General features: G+C 35.2%; 1 protein-coding gene across 1 annotated transcript; it reads right to left on the bottom strand.

The window, feature by feature from the left end:
- Positions 1-1785: 1785 nt before the first annotated feature.
- Positions 1786-10437, bottom strand: LOC134750937 (uncharacterized). Its single transcript, XM_063686191.1, has 6 exons — positions 10225-10437; positions 9734-9997; positions 8011-8195; positions 4532-4709; positions 2923-3020; positions 1786-2438 (listed from the first exon to the last, which is right to left on the bottom strand). The coding sequence occupies exons 1-6, from the start codon at positions 10279-10281 to the stop codon at positions 2336-2338; spliced, it is 885 nt and encodes a 294-aa protein (XP_063542261.1). The 5' UTR covers positions 10282-10437; the 3' UTR covers positions 1786-2335.
- Between the last annotated feature and the right edge of the window lie 2642 nt (positions 10438-13079).

Below are 13079 nucleotides of genomic sequence, written 5' to 3'. Positions count from 1 at the left end.
CATTGTTTTATTTTTTAATTTAAACGTAAGACAATAAAGAATATAGTTGCCCTAAGACAATAGGCTATTTGACTAATTTTTGAAAATGGTTTTAATTGATTGTTTATAACTTAATAATTACACTACATTAATATTTCCGTGAAATTTCCTGTATTAAATATAAAAAAACAATGTTAAAGTTTGTTTATTTTGAACGCGCCTTAAACGCTGTTTTTGCAAAGGGGCTAATCACGTGACACGTGTGACGTCACACGCGAGTAAACTCAGTCAATGACCTTAGTAAATCTTATGGTTTATGTGCATTGAGTTGATTATTTCACTGTAAAATGGTATATAAATGGTGTATAGTGCCGCAATGTTCAAGTACGACTATAAAAAAATCCAGATAAATTGTTTGTTTCCGTTCCAACGAATCCCAAAAAAAGAAAAATGTGGTTAAAACTAGCGCGAAGAGACCCAAAGAGCATTTTAGCGCAAACAAATGTTTTTATGTGTGAAGACCACTTCAATGTAAGTAATATTTAACTGTAAATAAATATGGTAGTTAAAGCAGCGGATTTAGTTGTATTTAACGAAACAAGATCTGGGTATTTAATGTATTACTACATAACCTCATAACATAGCTCTTTCAGCATTAGTAGGTAGTTAGTAGCATACTTTTTCTTTCAAACTAAAGTGCAGTATGGAGATACTATTCTCGTCATCGTATTCTATATATATATCGTCGTCGTATTCGTATCATCGAAATCGAAATGTTCGTAAATAAACAATTTCTACGTATACTCACACAGCTGTTTTTACATTTCTAAGTTCCGCAGCATAGTAATCCGGTTTATCTTTAAAGAAAAGTGCAACCATTAATGCGTCTATGTCTGGTAGGTTGCCGCTATCAGCTTTCACATATTTCGGCTCCATTTTGAGATTCTTATGAATATTGTGCTACGTACTACGTACGTGCTGTGTACGGATAAATCGGAATATATCAGAAAACTGTGGAACAATAACTAAAATTAACTAAATACAAATAAAACAGTTAAAACACTCAAGGCAATCAAGAATGTTTACCCGCGTGTGACGTCATCCGAGCGTTGACCAATTACAGAGCGTTCACGTCCCTGATGAAATTTCAAAAAATATTAAATTTTCTTTCGTTTATATTCCAAAAACTAAACACAATTTACATTCAAATATAGTGAAATATACTTTATTAGTTTATTATCTTTCAGGATGACAGCAATTCGTTATATATTTTTAATGTTGTCAAATACCCTATTGTTAAGCATTTTATCATATCGATTAGTAATTTATGAATGTATACATATATTAAATACTTCAGTTATGTATTCAAATACCTTATACTATATCGACAATACCATGTGTTTATAAGATACTTAAGTGATTTAAAATTAAAATTTGTTAAACTTGTAGTTTTTTATTATTTAGTAGCTAGGTAATAGAAGTAGTAGTAGTGATCACTTTATTGTAAACAACACAAGTTTACATAAGATTTACAGAAATAGTTATAAAGTCAAACTTATCCCTATAAGGGATCTCTTCCAGCTAACTTCAAGTAGATGTGGGTATTTCCCCTCCCATATAGACAAATATCTTCGTATGTATGGCACGACATGTTTTTGGCCGGATTCTTAGTATCTCCATATATTCAAGTAAAAACAATTCATATGTACAAAAGATTTATTCTGATGTTTTAAATTAAGATATACCTACACATTACATATAAAAATAAATTAAATAGTATGTAAAATAAATTAAATCTGAAATCATACACTTTTATCGCTTTGTGATTCTATTATAGAATCATTCGCTTGCTCAGGATTCAAATATTAGCACTCACAGCAAAAACCCTCTTTACACAAATAGCTAAGTATTTTAAATAGGGCATATTACGCAAAACTGCGTAGGGGGCGCCATTAGCCCATACTGAGGGCCTTCCTTGAAACACGAAAATCGAAATTTCGTTATCTGCCTCTCTATCACTTGCATATTCGAGCAATAAAGAGGCAGATAACGCATTTTCGAGTTTCACGGTAGACTATGTAAACAAACCGCCTTGACGCATCAAAGTCATAGTGAAAACTTGTCAAAAAAACTGTTTATGGCATAGTATGTATAAGTTACTCTATGGTTTAGGATGTGCTAACCATAAATAAATATTTGTGTGTGTGTGTGCTACACTCTGGCGGCAGAACATTGCAGTAATACCCTCTTACTCTACAATGTGTGCTAGTGCTGCACTCTGGTGGCAGAATATTGCAGTAATACTCCCTATTGATTTCCAATTATTTCCCTAAGAATAAGAAACTACAGGCGCCCTCTAGTGTAAAAGTCTTCTCGTGGCATCGTCACTTGTATTATTGACGATGGCGAATATCGTTGCAAAGATTGGCTGATTTAACACATGGCTCGGAGATTTTAGTCTGAAAAGCGTAAAAAAAACATTATTAAGTATAGAACTGTCTCATTTCAAACATAGACAGAGAGAATCATACTATCTTTGTCGTACACTAGTACTAGCACCCAAAAGCAAAGGATGAGTATAGTTTTTTTTTGTTCTTATTTACTGCCAATTTGGTTTGACCAACTATACTTAATTAGTTAAGTACTCTAATCGATTTTAGTGTTGAAAATATTCTAATGTTGCTTTTATCAATTATATTTTTAATTAAATTTTAATTATTTCGAATTTTCGGCTGTTTCTGTTAAAAATATAATTGCCAAATACGTTACACTATCACAGGGTGTGGGGGGTGATTGCCAATGAGGGGGACCCCTCGGTCAGAATATCATGAAATTCGTGTGACGCAATTTGTGGATGAGCCCCAATACGAGTAGGGGCCGTGAGCGTCATAGCGGCAATTCGTTGTATGGTTAGTTACCTATATTTTTGAATGCAGAACTTACTTGGTTTTCAGCAGATCCGTTAACCGCTTCCACTTGCTCGGGAAGTGCGTCACGTTGGCCTTGTCTTTCATCAAGTCCGTGATTGACGCGTTCACCACCTATAGGTTAAAATAAAATATTAAGGCCCATTCGCACGAGAGCTTAAAAAGCGTTGCGTGTGTGACGCACCATAAGAGCGAGAAAGAGATATCGCTTTCTCGCTTTACTTATGGGTGCGTAGCACACGCAACGCTTTTTAAGCTCTCGTGCTAATGGGGCCTAAGAGGTCGAGATCCTCGGTCCGGTCTCGGTCGCGAGGGTTACCACTTACAGCGTATCTTCTTAGTAATTTGTGCTTACGGCTGACATAGCCACGAGCAGGGACCGGCCCGCTATCCCTTATCGGGGTTTTATAAGGGTATTGCATAAGGCTTAACTCACCATACCCTTTGCCAGACGAAACCCTTTGTTTTGGTTTTAAAAACCCTTATATAAAGCTACCACATTTGAGTGATCGGTAGCCCAAATACCCTTACAAAACCCGTATCATCCGCTCACCAACACCTTGCATATTGCTTATAAGGGTTAGCCTTATAAAGGGCTTCCCTTTTAGCATATAAGCGTGCTAATTTAAGTCGTCTACCTTGTTCATAAAGCACACATTACTTCGAATCCGAGCGATCGTCGGCGGCGACGGCGGCGTTCTTTGACTAGGCACGTATTTTCTTTCCTTTTCATACACTACCGTAGATATATACTACTCCTGTCTCTTTCACGCAAAGGGAAACCTTTATAAAAAGCGCTTAAAGATAAGGGTAACCCTTATTAAGGGCTAGCCTTATTTTTGGTTAGCATTTCGGTAAGGGTTAGTCAAAGGTAAGGGTATGAATGGGCTTGCAGTTCAAAAGGAAAAGTCTTTCAATGTGTTAGCCGTGTTTAAGTGTTGCCCATTGAAAGGGTTTTATCGCGGAAAGGGTTGTCCGGTCCCTGGCCACGAGTGCACAGGTAATTATTCATTTAATATTTTGTATTTAGTTTTAGATTTATTTGTTTTTTTTTTTGATTGGGTGACGGTACCAATCATGGACATGTTAAGCACAGTAGTACCCAGTAATGGACAGCAAAGGTGTAATGACTTATAGCCTACCATTTATGATCTTTACTAGTTATTAGGGCCATCAGTTATCTGAACATAGTGTGGTTAATTTAAAAATATAGTCTGTTTCTTAAAAATTGAGTTCACGGGGAAAATATGTCATTAATTGGTCCTTGTCCATTACTGGTGCCGCCATCTGTGTTTAAGTATCATTAAATACAGGTAGATACAAACAACGGATATCAACATTATCAACTCACCTATGGATGGTATAGAAAGGATGCACATCTCTTATGGCAGAAATGTTGCAAAAGTGACCGCTTTCAGCTTTAAATAATAGTTCCTAATCTCTCCGGTGGCGCTAGTTAGGCTCTGGGACATAAGCCATATAAGGCAACAAATAACCCGACCAAATTACGTAGGTTGTTTTTGGTAGTATTTCGGTGTATGGTGGCGCCGCCTAATTACTGTTTTTTGATGGACACTTTTCATACATAGAGATTTGGCTCCTTTATATAGCCTCCATGAACTCACCTTTAAATACTCGCATTCGTCTGTGTAAACATCGATCAGGAGTTGGTCGAAGAACTTCGGCACGAAGTTGTTGAGGCATGTTTGTACGTTGTAAATAGTGTCGTTCATATCTTGAGCGTGTTGTCTGGTCTTCACCGTCACTATGGTGCCCAGGCTTTGTTTCATTACTTCGTTGAATCTGGAATGTTTGAATTCATTTAGATTTGGATTTGATATAAATGTGTTTATGTTTTTTTTACGTATGTTTATTGATAATAGTTAGTTGTATTCAGATAGTGACTTTTATCTCTCTGTACTGATTTTCTTTTCCGCACCAATTGTAAATTTTCTGTTTGGCCCACTGGTTGACTGGTAGAGAATGCCTTACGGCATTAAGTCCGCCATTTGTGCTTTCTTGTACTGTGCAATAAAGGTTAAATAAATAAATAAAAATAATAAATTAATTCAGCACCCCCGATTTATACTAAAACGATACCAAACCCGGCCTAGAAGCTTCACTGATGTAGATAATCAAGATAAAAATGAGATGAGAGCCCTAAATAAACCTTCAGGCGCGGATATATCAATAACTACAAGATATCGAAAAACATGACGTAATAAAACTTGTAACAAATTAAATCTCTTTTCATTTTGTATAAGTGGCCAAGTCGCCCAGACGCATAGTTTCCGAGATATAATCGAAAAACCGAAAAATGGAACCTTCAAACCCCCCCAGCACCAGGAACGGCCGGGGACCTTTGATATGTACACACCTTCTAACTAGTCCAAACAAAGCTAAGAAGTCAAAAATTGTGTTCCAAGCATTTCCCTCTATAACTTTTTTTGGGCATTCATTTCCTGGCCTATCATTGGCGAAATACCGAAATTTATAAGGGAAAGAGAAAACATCCTATGCTGCCCAAATTTTATACAAATATATATTCTTTCTCTTACCCCCGGTCGCTCGGTGGCGCGTCTATAACTACTTGTCTATGGTTTGTACATACAGGGATAATTTTAAAGATAGACCGAGAGATGGCGCTGTACCGCACGCAAACTAGCGAACGACATGTCGACGTAGACTTCAATATATTCAATATACCAATTAAAAAAATTACAGGAAAATGTCAGTCTCAGATGTAATTGGACCATAGAGTAACTTATACTAGAGCGGTACTGTCATAGTAAGTTTTGTAACCCCAGTAAATTCACTGCCATCTGTCGACACACTTTAAAACTAAAAATGAAGATTTATAAAAATACGATAAAATGTACTTAAATATGGATAAATGATTATTTTTATGATTTTGACCCATGTTCTTTCACTGATATGCGTTAAAATTGTTAAATAACAAACGAAACAATCAACGCCCTCTATACGAGTGTAGGCCAAAACTAGTGGCGCCATCTGATCGAGAATCAAATTTTCTTGATTTTCGAGGCACGTTTTTTCCTTAGACTGTATCCATCTATTACGGAGTTATATCTATCTTTGATATTTATTAAATGATTTTATGTCGTATCTGTAATATGTAAATAAATTGGAATATTTTTTTAAGCCAGCGTCCGGTTTGAGACGCTGGAGGAAATATTACGCGAAACTGCGCAGGGGGCCCCACTGCCACAATCTGAGGGTCTATCCGCTATCGCAAAACATGAAAATCGAAATTTCGTTATCTAACATCTCTGTCACTCTTGCATATTTGAGCGATAAAGAGGCAGATAGCGAAATTTCGGACTCGCGTTTCCCGGTAGGTACTTTGTAAACAAACCGCCTTGATGCATCAATGTCATATTTTATTAACTCTGAAAAGTTGTCAAATGTATAAGTTACTCTAAACGGGCTAGCCATGCACTTTGGTTGCAGAACATTGCAGTAATATCCCCTATTCATTTAGACAAATTTAGATTTGGATATGCCCACATGAGCAATTTCAATCAATACTCTACAAAGAAATGTAGAGTAGGTATAAGTTGGTTTGTACATACAGAGAGAATTTTAAAGATACACCAAGAGATGGCGCTGTACCGCAAGCAAACTAGCGAACGACAAGTCGACGTAGACTTGTATAAATATAAATGATTAAATTACGCATTAATTTTCAATCTACGACAAATTGATAAGTCACAATTAAACAATTTTTAAAAGTCGGTGTCCGATTTTAGGCGCTGATTAATTATGAAATAATATTCATTACGAAAGTTTTGGGAACAAATCAAATTATTTTATTATATATTTTGTTTTGTGTTTTTTTTTTAAGTAGTCACACTACTATATATAAATTAAAAACTGTAATAGATGTCATATATTAAAGAAAAAGTGACGAAGCCTTCCAGTGGTGAAGGCCGGAATTACAGTTTTTAATATTTATTTATACATCAAATTAATCTATATCTAATATCTATTCTACAGGATGGCTAAAAAATAAGTGCATTCCCGTTGCTAGGGAGGTTTTGGGATTATACTGAGCAGCTTTTACTATGGGACCAACCACGAAATTGCGAAATAGTACATTTCGATGCTAGTGCGGAAAGTATGTCATTACTCCACGAGTACCGAGATATGTAAAGGTTGGTAAAGGTAAAAATAACGAGATACGTACGACGTTTAAAGGAAACTAATATAAACTAATACTCATCAATAAGTAGTCATGAATTGGAACAAGTAAAAAAAAATAAAAATTGGAAAAGTAAAAAGCACTAGTTCGCGAAAACCAACTTTCCGCACGCTAAACGCAGCCACGAAAAGTAGCACGTTTTGAGCAACTGTATTAAAAAAGAATTTACCCTCCCATAGAAAATGGACCAATTATTTTTTAGCCATCGTGTATAAAATTGAAGGTAAGCGGTAAGCGATAAAAATGTCTATATATCTATGGAAAGGTCATTTTGGCTACGAAATCCTAAATACGCTCATCATTTCTCATTCATTTCATAAATAAACTTGAAGAATTAGAAAAAACAAGAAGACTTTCGTAAATAATCAATATATTAGATAGAATAACACCGGTAAGTAAACGCATAAGACCGAACGTCCACCATCGTACTACTAGCGACTCATGGCCATTTTAGGAACCAAACATTAAAACTAAAGCGCTGTCTATGACGGCTATTGTATTCAGCCATTACTAGTATTCAAGTAGTTTATTAGCTTTCATGTTGTTGTACATAGGTTCTTATAAGATAAAAGTATCAAACATGAGCCCCGTTAGGGCATGGCAATTCTTAAAAGTAACTTAAGCTAACTTAAACTAATGTTTTTTATACACAAGGTAACAACTGTAACTAACTTATTAAACAAAAAATTACATTTTAGAGTTGGTCGTATAAATATTCATTTACAAAATAGTAGGTTTTTGTTACAAGCATTTGTTTTAATTTCTTCGCAAAAGTAGTTTCTTTTTCTTCTTTTTTAATTTCTTCAGGCAATTTATTGTACAATTTTATTGACATTTTTAAGGGGCCATACTAAATTTCTATATTCAATAAATAATACTTACAACACAGCTTGGTGAAGAATACAATGTGCTGTAGCAACCTCATCGGGCAACTGGTCATTGCATTTATTTACAGAGTCAAAGTTCCGGACATCCTCAAAGTTCTTGATGACATCGTGAAACTGGTCCCTGAGGTCTGCTAGCTTTTCCAGCGGCTCTATTAGGCAATGTTCTGTAATGTTTACTATCTGGAAAAAAAGGTTTTTTACATCATTTAGAAAAAGGGGTTTTTCTTCCCTGCTAGGAGGGATCAAAGTGGCACTTTTCTTCCCTGCTAGGGGGGATCAAAATAACACTTTTCTGTTCTAGGACACTATTTGTACATTTTTTTTGCACATTATTTTTTTAGCTTAAATAATATTTTTAAAACATCATAATTTGTACGTGTGTTGTGTTGTGTGTTTTGTTTTGTTTTTAATGTATTTACTAACACATAGCTATAACGATAGTACTAACAATATTGTATGGAACTTTGAACGTTCCGAAATAAAGATATTTTATTTTATTTTTATAATTACCTCATCGGTGATGTGAAAAGCAGTATGTGTCACATGGGAGCAAAACTATTTCCATCTTGGACGTAACACACTTAATCCCTCACTACGCTCAGGATTCTACTTTAGAATCCCTCGTTACTCTCGCTTCGTTTAAGATTCAATGTACGCCCTCGCCGTAAATATGTCATTTTGCTCCCTTGTAACACAATTTACTATTTCCTACAAGTGCAAAAAAGAAGTAAGTGAAGCAATATCCACGGTATGACGTATTTTTTGCTATCAAAATAGTTATTTGTTATACAAGGGTGCAAAGTTGTATTTTACCCGCGAGTGTTTTAACACACGAGAAGTAAAATACATTTGCACCCGTGTGTAACACAAAACTTTTCCCCTCACTATAGCGAGGAAAGTGCAACATCCACAGGCGTTAGATCATCTTCATCAACTGGAATCACTCATTTTTTTACGATATTATAACAAAAAACTCTGGAAATTCTGTACTTTTACGTGAGAAGATTTTAAGTAAAATTTTTGTTGACAATGTTGACATTTCTAACGTATGAAATGTCAATGATGCGTTTTGAAATTGCATCGACAACTTGTGCGTTCAGAATTATATTTAACATAATTATTAAAAAACAAACGTTTATGATGGAATTTTAAGGTAAAATTAAGAGATATCAGACAGCAATACTTTCATATTCAATATTAAAATCATTAAATAAAGCTAAATCTGGTATTTTTTATTAGATTCTCAAACCATTTATTTAATGATAATTAATATCGAACGAACCATTATTATGAGCGTTTTACGTTTTGTTATCTGTCAAGCTACTTAAACACGCTCCATTCAAGGTCAAATTACTTTCCCCACTAGTGGATAAAATGCGTTTTTCCCCGCTTGTTTTAAAGGATAAAAGACGGCTTTCCGAGCTAGTGAGGGGAAAAATATTTTGGTACTTATTAATGCCGTCAAATGGGGTAACTGGGGACAGATGGGATAACTATAGACAACGTTTTTTGAGTATGTTCTAATCTAGCTAGTTGAAAAATTGTCCCTTAGACTGATAAATCGTGATTCAAAGATTACAAAAAATATATACATACCTGTCAACCAAGTTTGCATAATTATTTTTTTGTCTATTGTTATCCCAACCGTCCCCAGTTTCCCCAATTGACGGTGCTTCATATTTCTAAACGTTGCTTAGAAGTGTAAAACTCATGCTCACCTCCTCCATCGATATCATATAATTCGTGAAATCATGAAAATACTTTATTTTATAAAACTTCACAATGGCGCCCCGCAACTCTCGTCCCATAATGTCGTTCATAATCTTCACCAAATCTAGAAATGTGTCGATTGTGTCTAATGATTTTTTCTTGAGTTCGTTATAACTATTTCTGCCTCGGTTGAAGATCATTTTGGACAAATTGTAGGCTTCTGACACGAGGTAATGTTTTTTGTCGATATCGCCGTACGATAGTTGCGAACTCTGAAACTTGTTTATTAGGTAAAAACTAGACAATCGTCCAAAAGTCGCTTGTGATCAAATTTTTTTTTTTTTACAACTTCAAACTTTAATAAGTGAACGCACCCAGGACAAAAAAAAACATCACCCTAATTATGAGTTTTACTGTGGAATACAGTTATTAAATGTACCAGTGATCAGGTACTAAATTAAAATATATATATATATATAGTTATCAATAAAATACTCACTTCATACACGTATAAAATTAAAACCAGTGCGACGTAACACATTCTCCTCCGCAGCATTATTAATTAAAAAAAATACTTTAACAACATAAAATAAACGTAGGTATTTTTATTCAGTTACAGTCAAGTTGTGATCTAGTTTTGACGTTATTTTTAATGACTCCAAATGGTGCTTGTGCTTTGATACTGAAATTCTGCTCCTACAACCTTGATGCTGGCAAAATTATCCCAATGGACAGATGCCATAAGAACCAAAAACTGAACTGAACTGAACAATGACTAGGTTTCAGAAGTCAGTGTATACGATGAGTAGTAAAATAATTAAGTAGAAGTATGTACATGTGGATACTTAAAATCGTAACTTTATGGTTTTTTGATTAGTTTTTGCCTACGCATGGCAATATTTTCCGATTGTAGTATTTATGTCGTGTGTGATTATATAACGAGTATCTACAAGTACAACTACGCAAGCTGCTGTAAGTATTTAGTAACAATTGCGCAGTATAATAAAATGCAAACGTGACGACACTAAAGTTAGGTAGGGTAGGATAAATACATGCAACTACATGTGTCTAAAGCCTGCCTAATTGCCAGTGCCGGATTAAAACATTTTGGTGCCCTAAGTATTTCTAGGCCAGGGTGCCCCCTCACCCTGGATTTTTTCAGATTTGACTGATTTGGTAAACCAGGTGTGGCTGCAATGAAGGACGTGACTAGGGTTTGCAATATCCGTCAATTTTTCAGATCCGGATATTTCGGATAATACGGATATGTATAAAAAAGTTACGTTCTACAAGGATTCGGTATAAAAAGGCTTTTTTCACTGATAGTAGGATTTATTTGAAATTAACGTACTGAAATCGGTGTAGAAAAGTATGACAAAAATTAAACATTTATTCGCAAATTAACAATTAAATAATAACAACCAGTCTTTATAGAAAAAAAAATACAATGCTATTATGTACCACATCAAGCACGTGTTATTTATTTTAACAGAAGATGGGGAACCGACACGATAACACAAAAAAGTCAATGATCACAACACGACACGCACAAGCACTAATGACGTTCCAGGTGACCCACAGGCGACTGGGCGAAAGCCTGATAACAAAGGGTACTACCTAGTCAAATCAGTTTTTTTTATAACTGTCAAAACGATTTACTAATATGGAATCTATATGAAAAATTAAATCGTGACGTCACGGTCAACCAAAGAGGACATAATAAGATAGAGCGGTACTGTCATAGTAAATTTTGTAACCACTGTAAATTCACTGCCATCTATCGACATACTTTAAAACTAAAAATGAAGATTTTTATAAATACGTTAAAATGTATTTAAATATGGATAAATGATTTTTTTATTTGCATTAATTATTTTTATATGATTTAGACCCATGTTCTTTCACTGATATGCGTTAAAATTATAAATAACAAACGAAACCGTCAACGCCATCTATACGAGAGTAGGCCAAAACTAGTGGCGCCATCTGATCGAGAATCAAATTTTCGTGATTTTCGAGGCACGTTTTTTCCTTAGACTGTATCCATCTATTACGGAGTTATATCTATCTTTGCGGTCAACTAACCTACTTTTTATACTTCAATCCAATTTATAAAATAACTGCTATCTATGTTTTTCTAATAATTATCTGGTGCTTTATTTCATGCATGGTGTGAAATAATTTATTTTAAATACAGTGTAATACCCTATTACTTTAAAACATACTAATACTTACCCTTGCGATTACCTTGTCGGTGCTACTAGTACTACTATTTCGTTAAAGCAATATTTTATTTAGTATTTATTTTATGACGTTATCGCGTGATGTACCTAGCTTGAGGTATTTGAATTTAAATAAAATAAATCATTCATTAATTTTATTCGAAAATTGTTTGTGCTATGCCATGCCATGTGCCATGAGTTCCATGACCAATATTTAACGGATCCGTGAGATCCGAAATATCCGGATCCCATGAGACGTTGGATCCGGATTCTAGATTCGACGGATATCCGGATAATTCGGATATCCGGATTGCAAACCCTAGACGTGACCAATCTACGACATTGTGTGGTGTGGATGTCAAATGCACTTAACTGAGCTTATTGTTGGTAAAAACTCGAGTCGAGGAACCCGACTCGCTTTTACGAGACTGCAGCGGAGTTTACAAAACTATCGATTCTATGTACTCGTACTCGTACGTAGTCTCGACTCGAGTCATTTGTTGTATTTTTTAAACTCAACTTAAAAGGACTCGAACCTTGGAATAATAATAATAACTGCATGATTAATTGATTAGTGTACCCTGTGTACCTACCTAATTCATGAATGTTATGTAAAATAATGTGTTTTTAAAATATTTGCGGAACGTGCTGAATGTTGTGTGCTTTGATACAGAGAAAAAAAAAATGTAATAAAAGTATGAAGTGGCAGTTGATGGCCTTTACTAAATTAAACAGCTACTTTGTTTCACTCCCTGGAGTGAGGAAAGTCGCACTTTCTTCACTCCCTGGAGTGAGGAAGTCTGTATGTCAGAGCGCGCTGAATGTCGGGCTTCGCCCGACCTTTTAGTGTGAAAGGCGCCCTATATTGAAGTGACATTTGACATTTCGAACTATGGAAAAGACCACCATCTACACTAGCGCCCCTAGCGACGAATTCACACGCGTTATCATGGCGTTAGCCCTCATTGTGTCAAATTTTTGTTTTTTTTAATGCCCTGGATGCCAGCCCTTTAAGCCAAATCCATAGACCTAGCATTACATAGACCAGCTATACGCGTGCGCCCGTAAGGGATAGACATAGATGACGTCATAAACGCGGGGATACCATATTGGTAAAAATAACCCCAATATT

This window comes from Cydia strobilella, chromosome 21 (genome assembly GCF_947568885.1).
Source record: "Cydia strobilella chromosome 21, ilCydStro3.1, whole genome shotgun sequence".
Lineage (NCBI taxonomy): Eukaryota > Metazoa > Arthropoda > Insecta > Lepidoptera > Tortricidae > Cydia > Cydia strobilella.
This window is presented reverse-complemented; position numbering and strand designations above follow the sequence as displayed.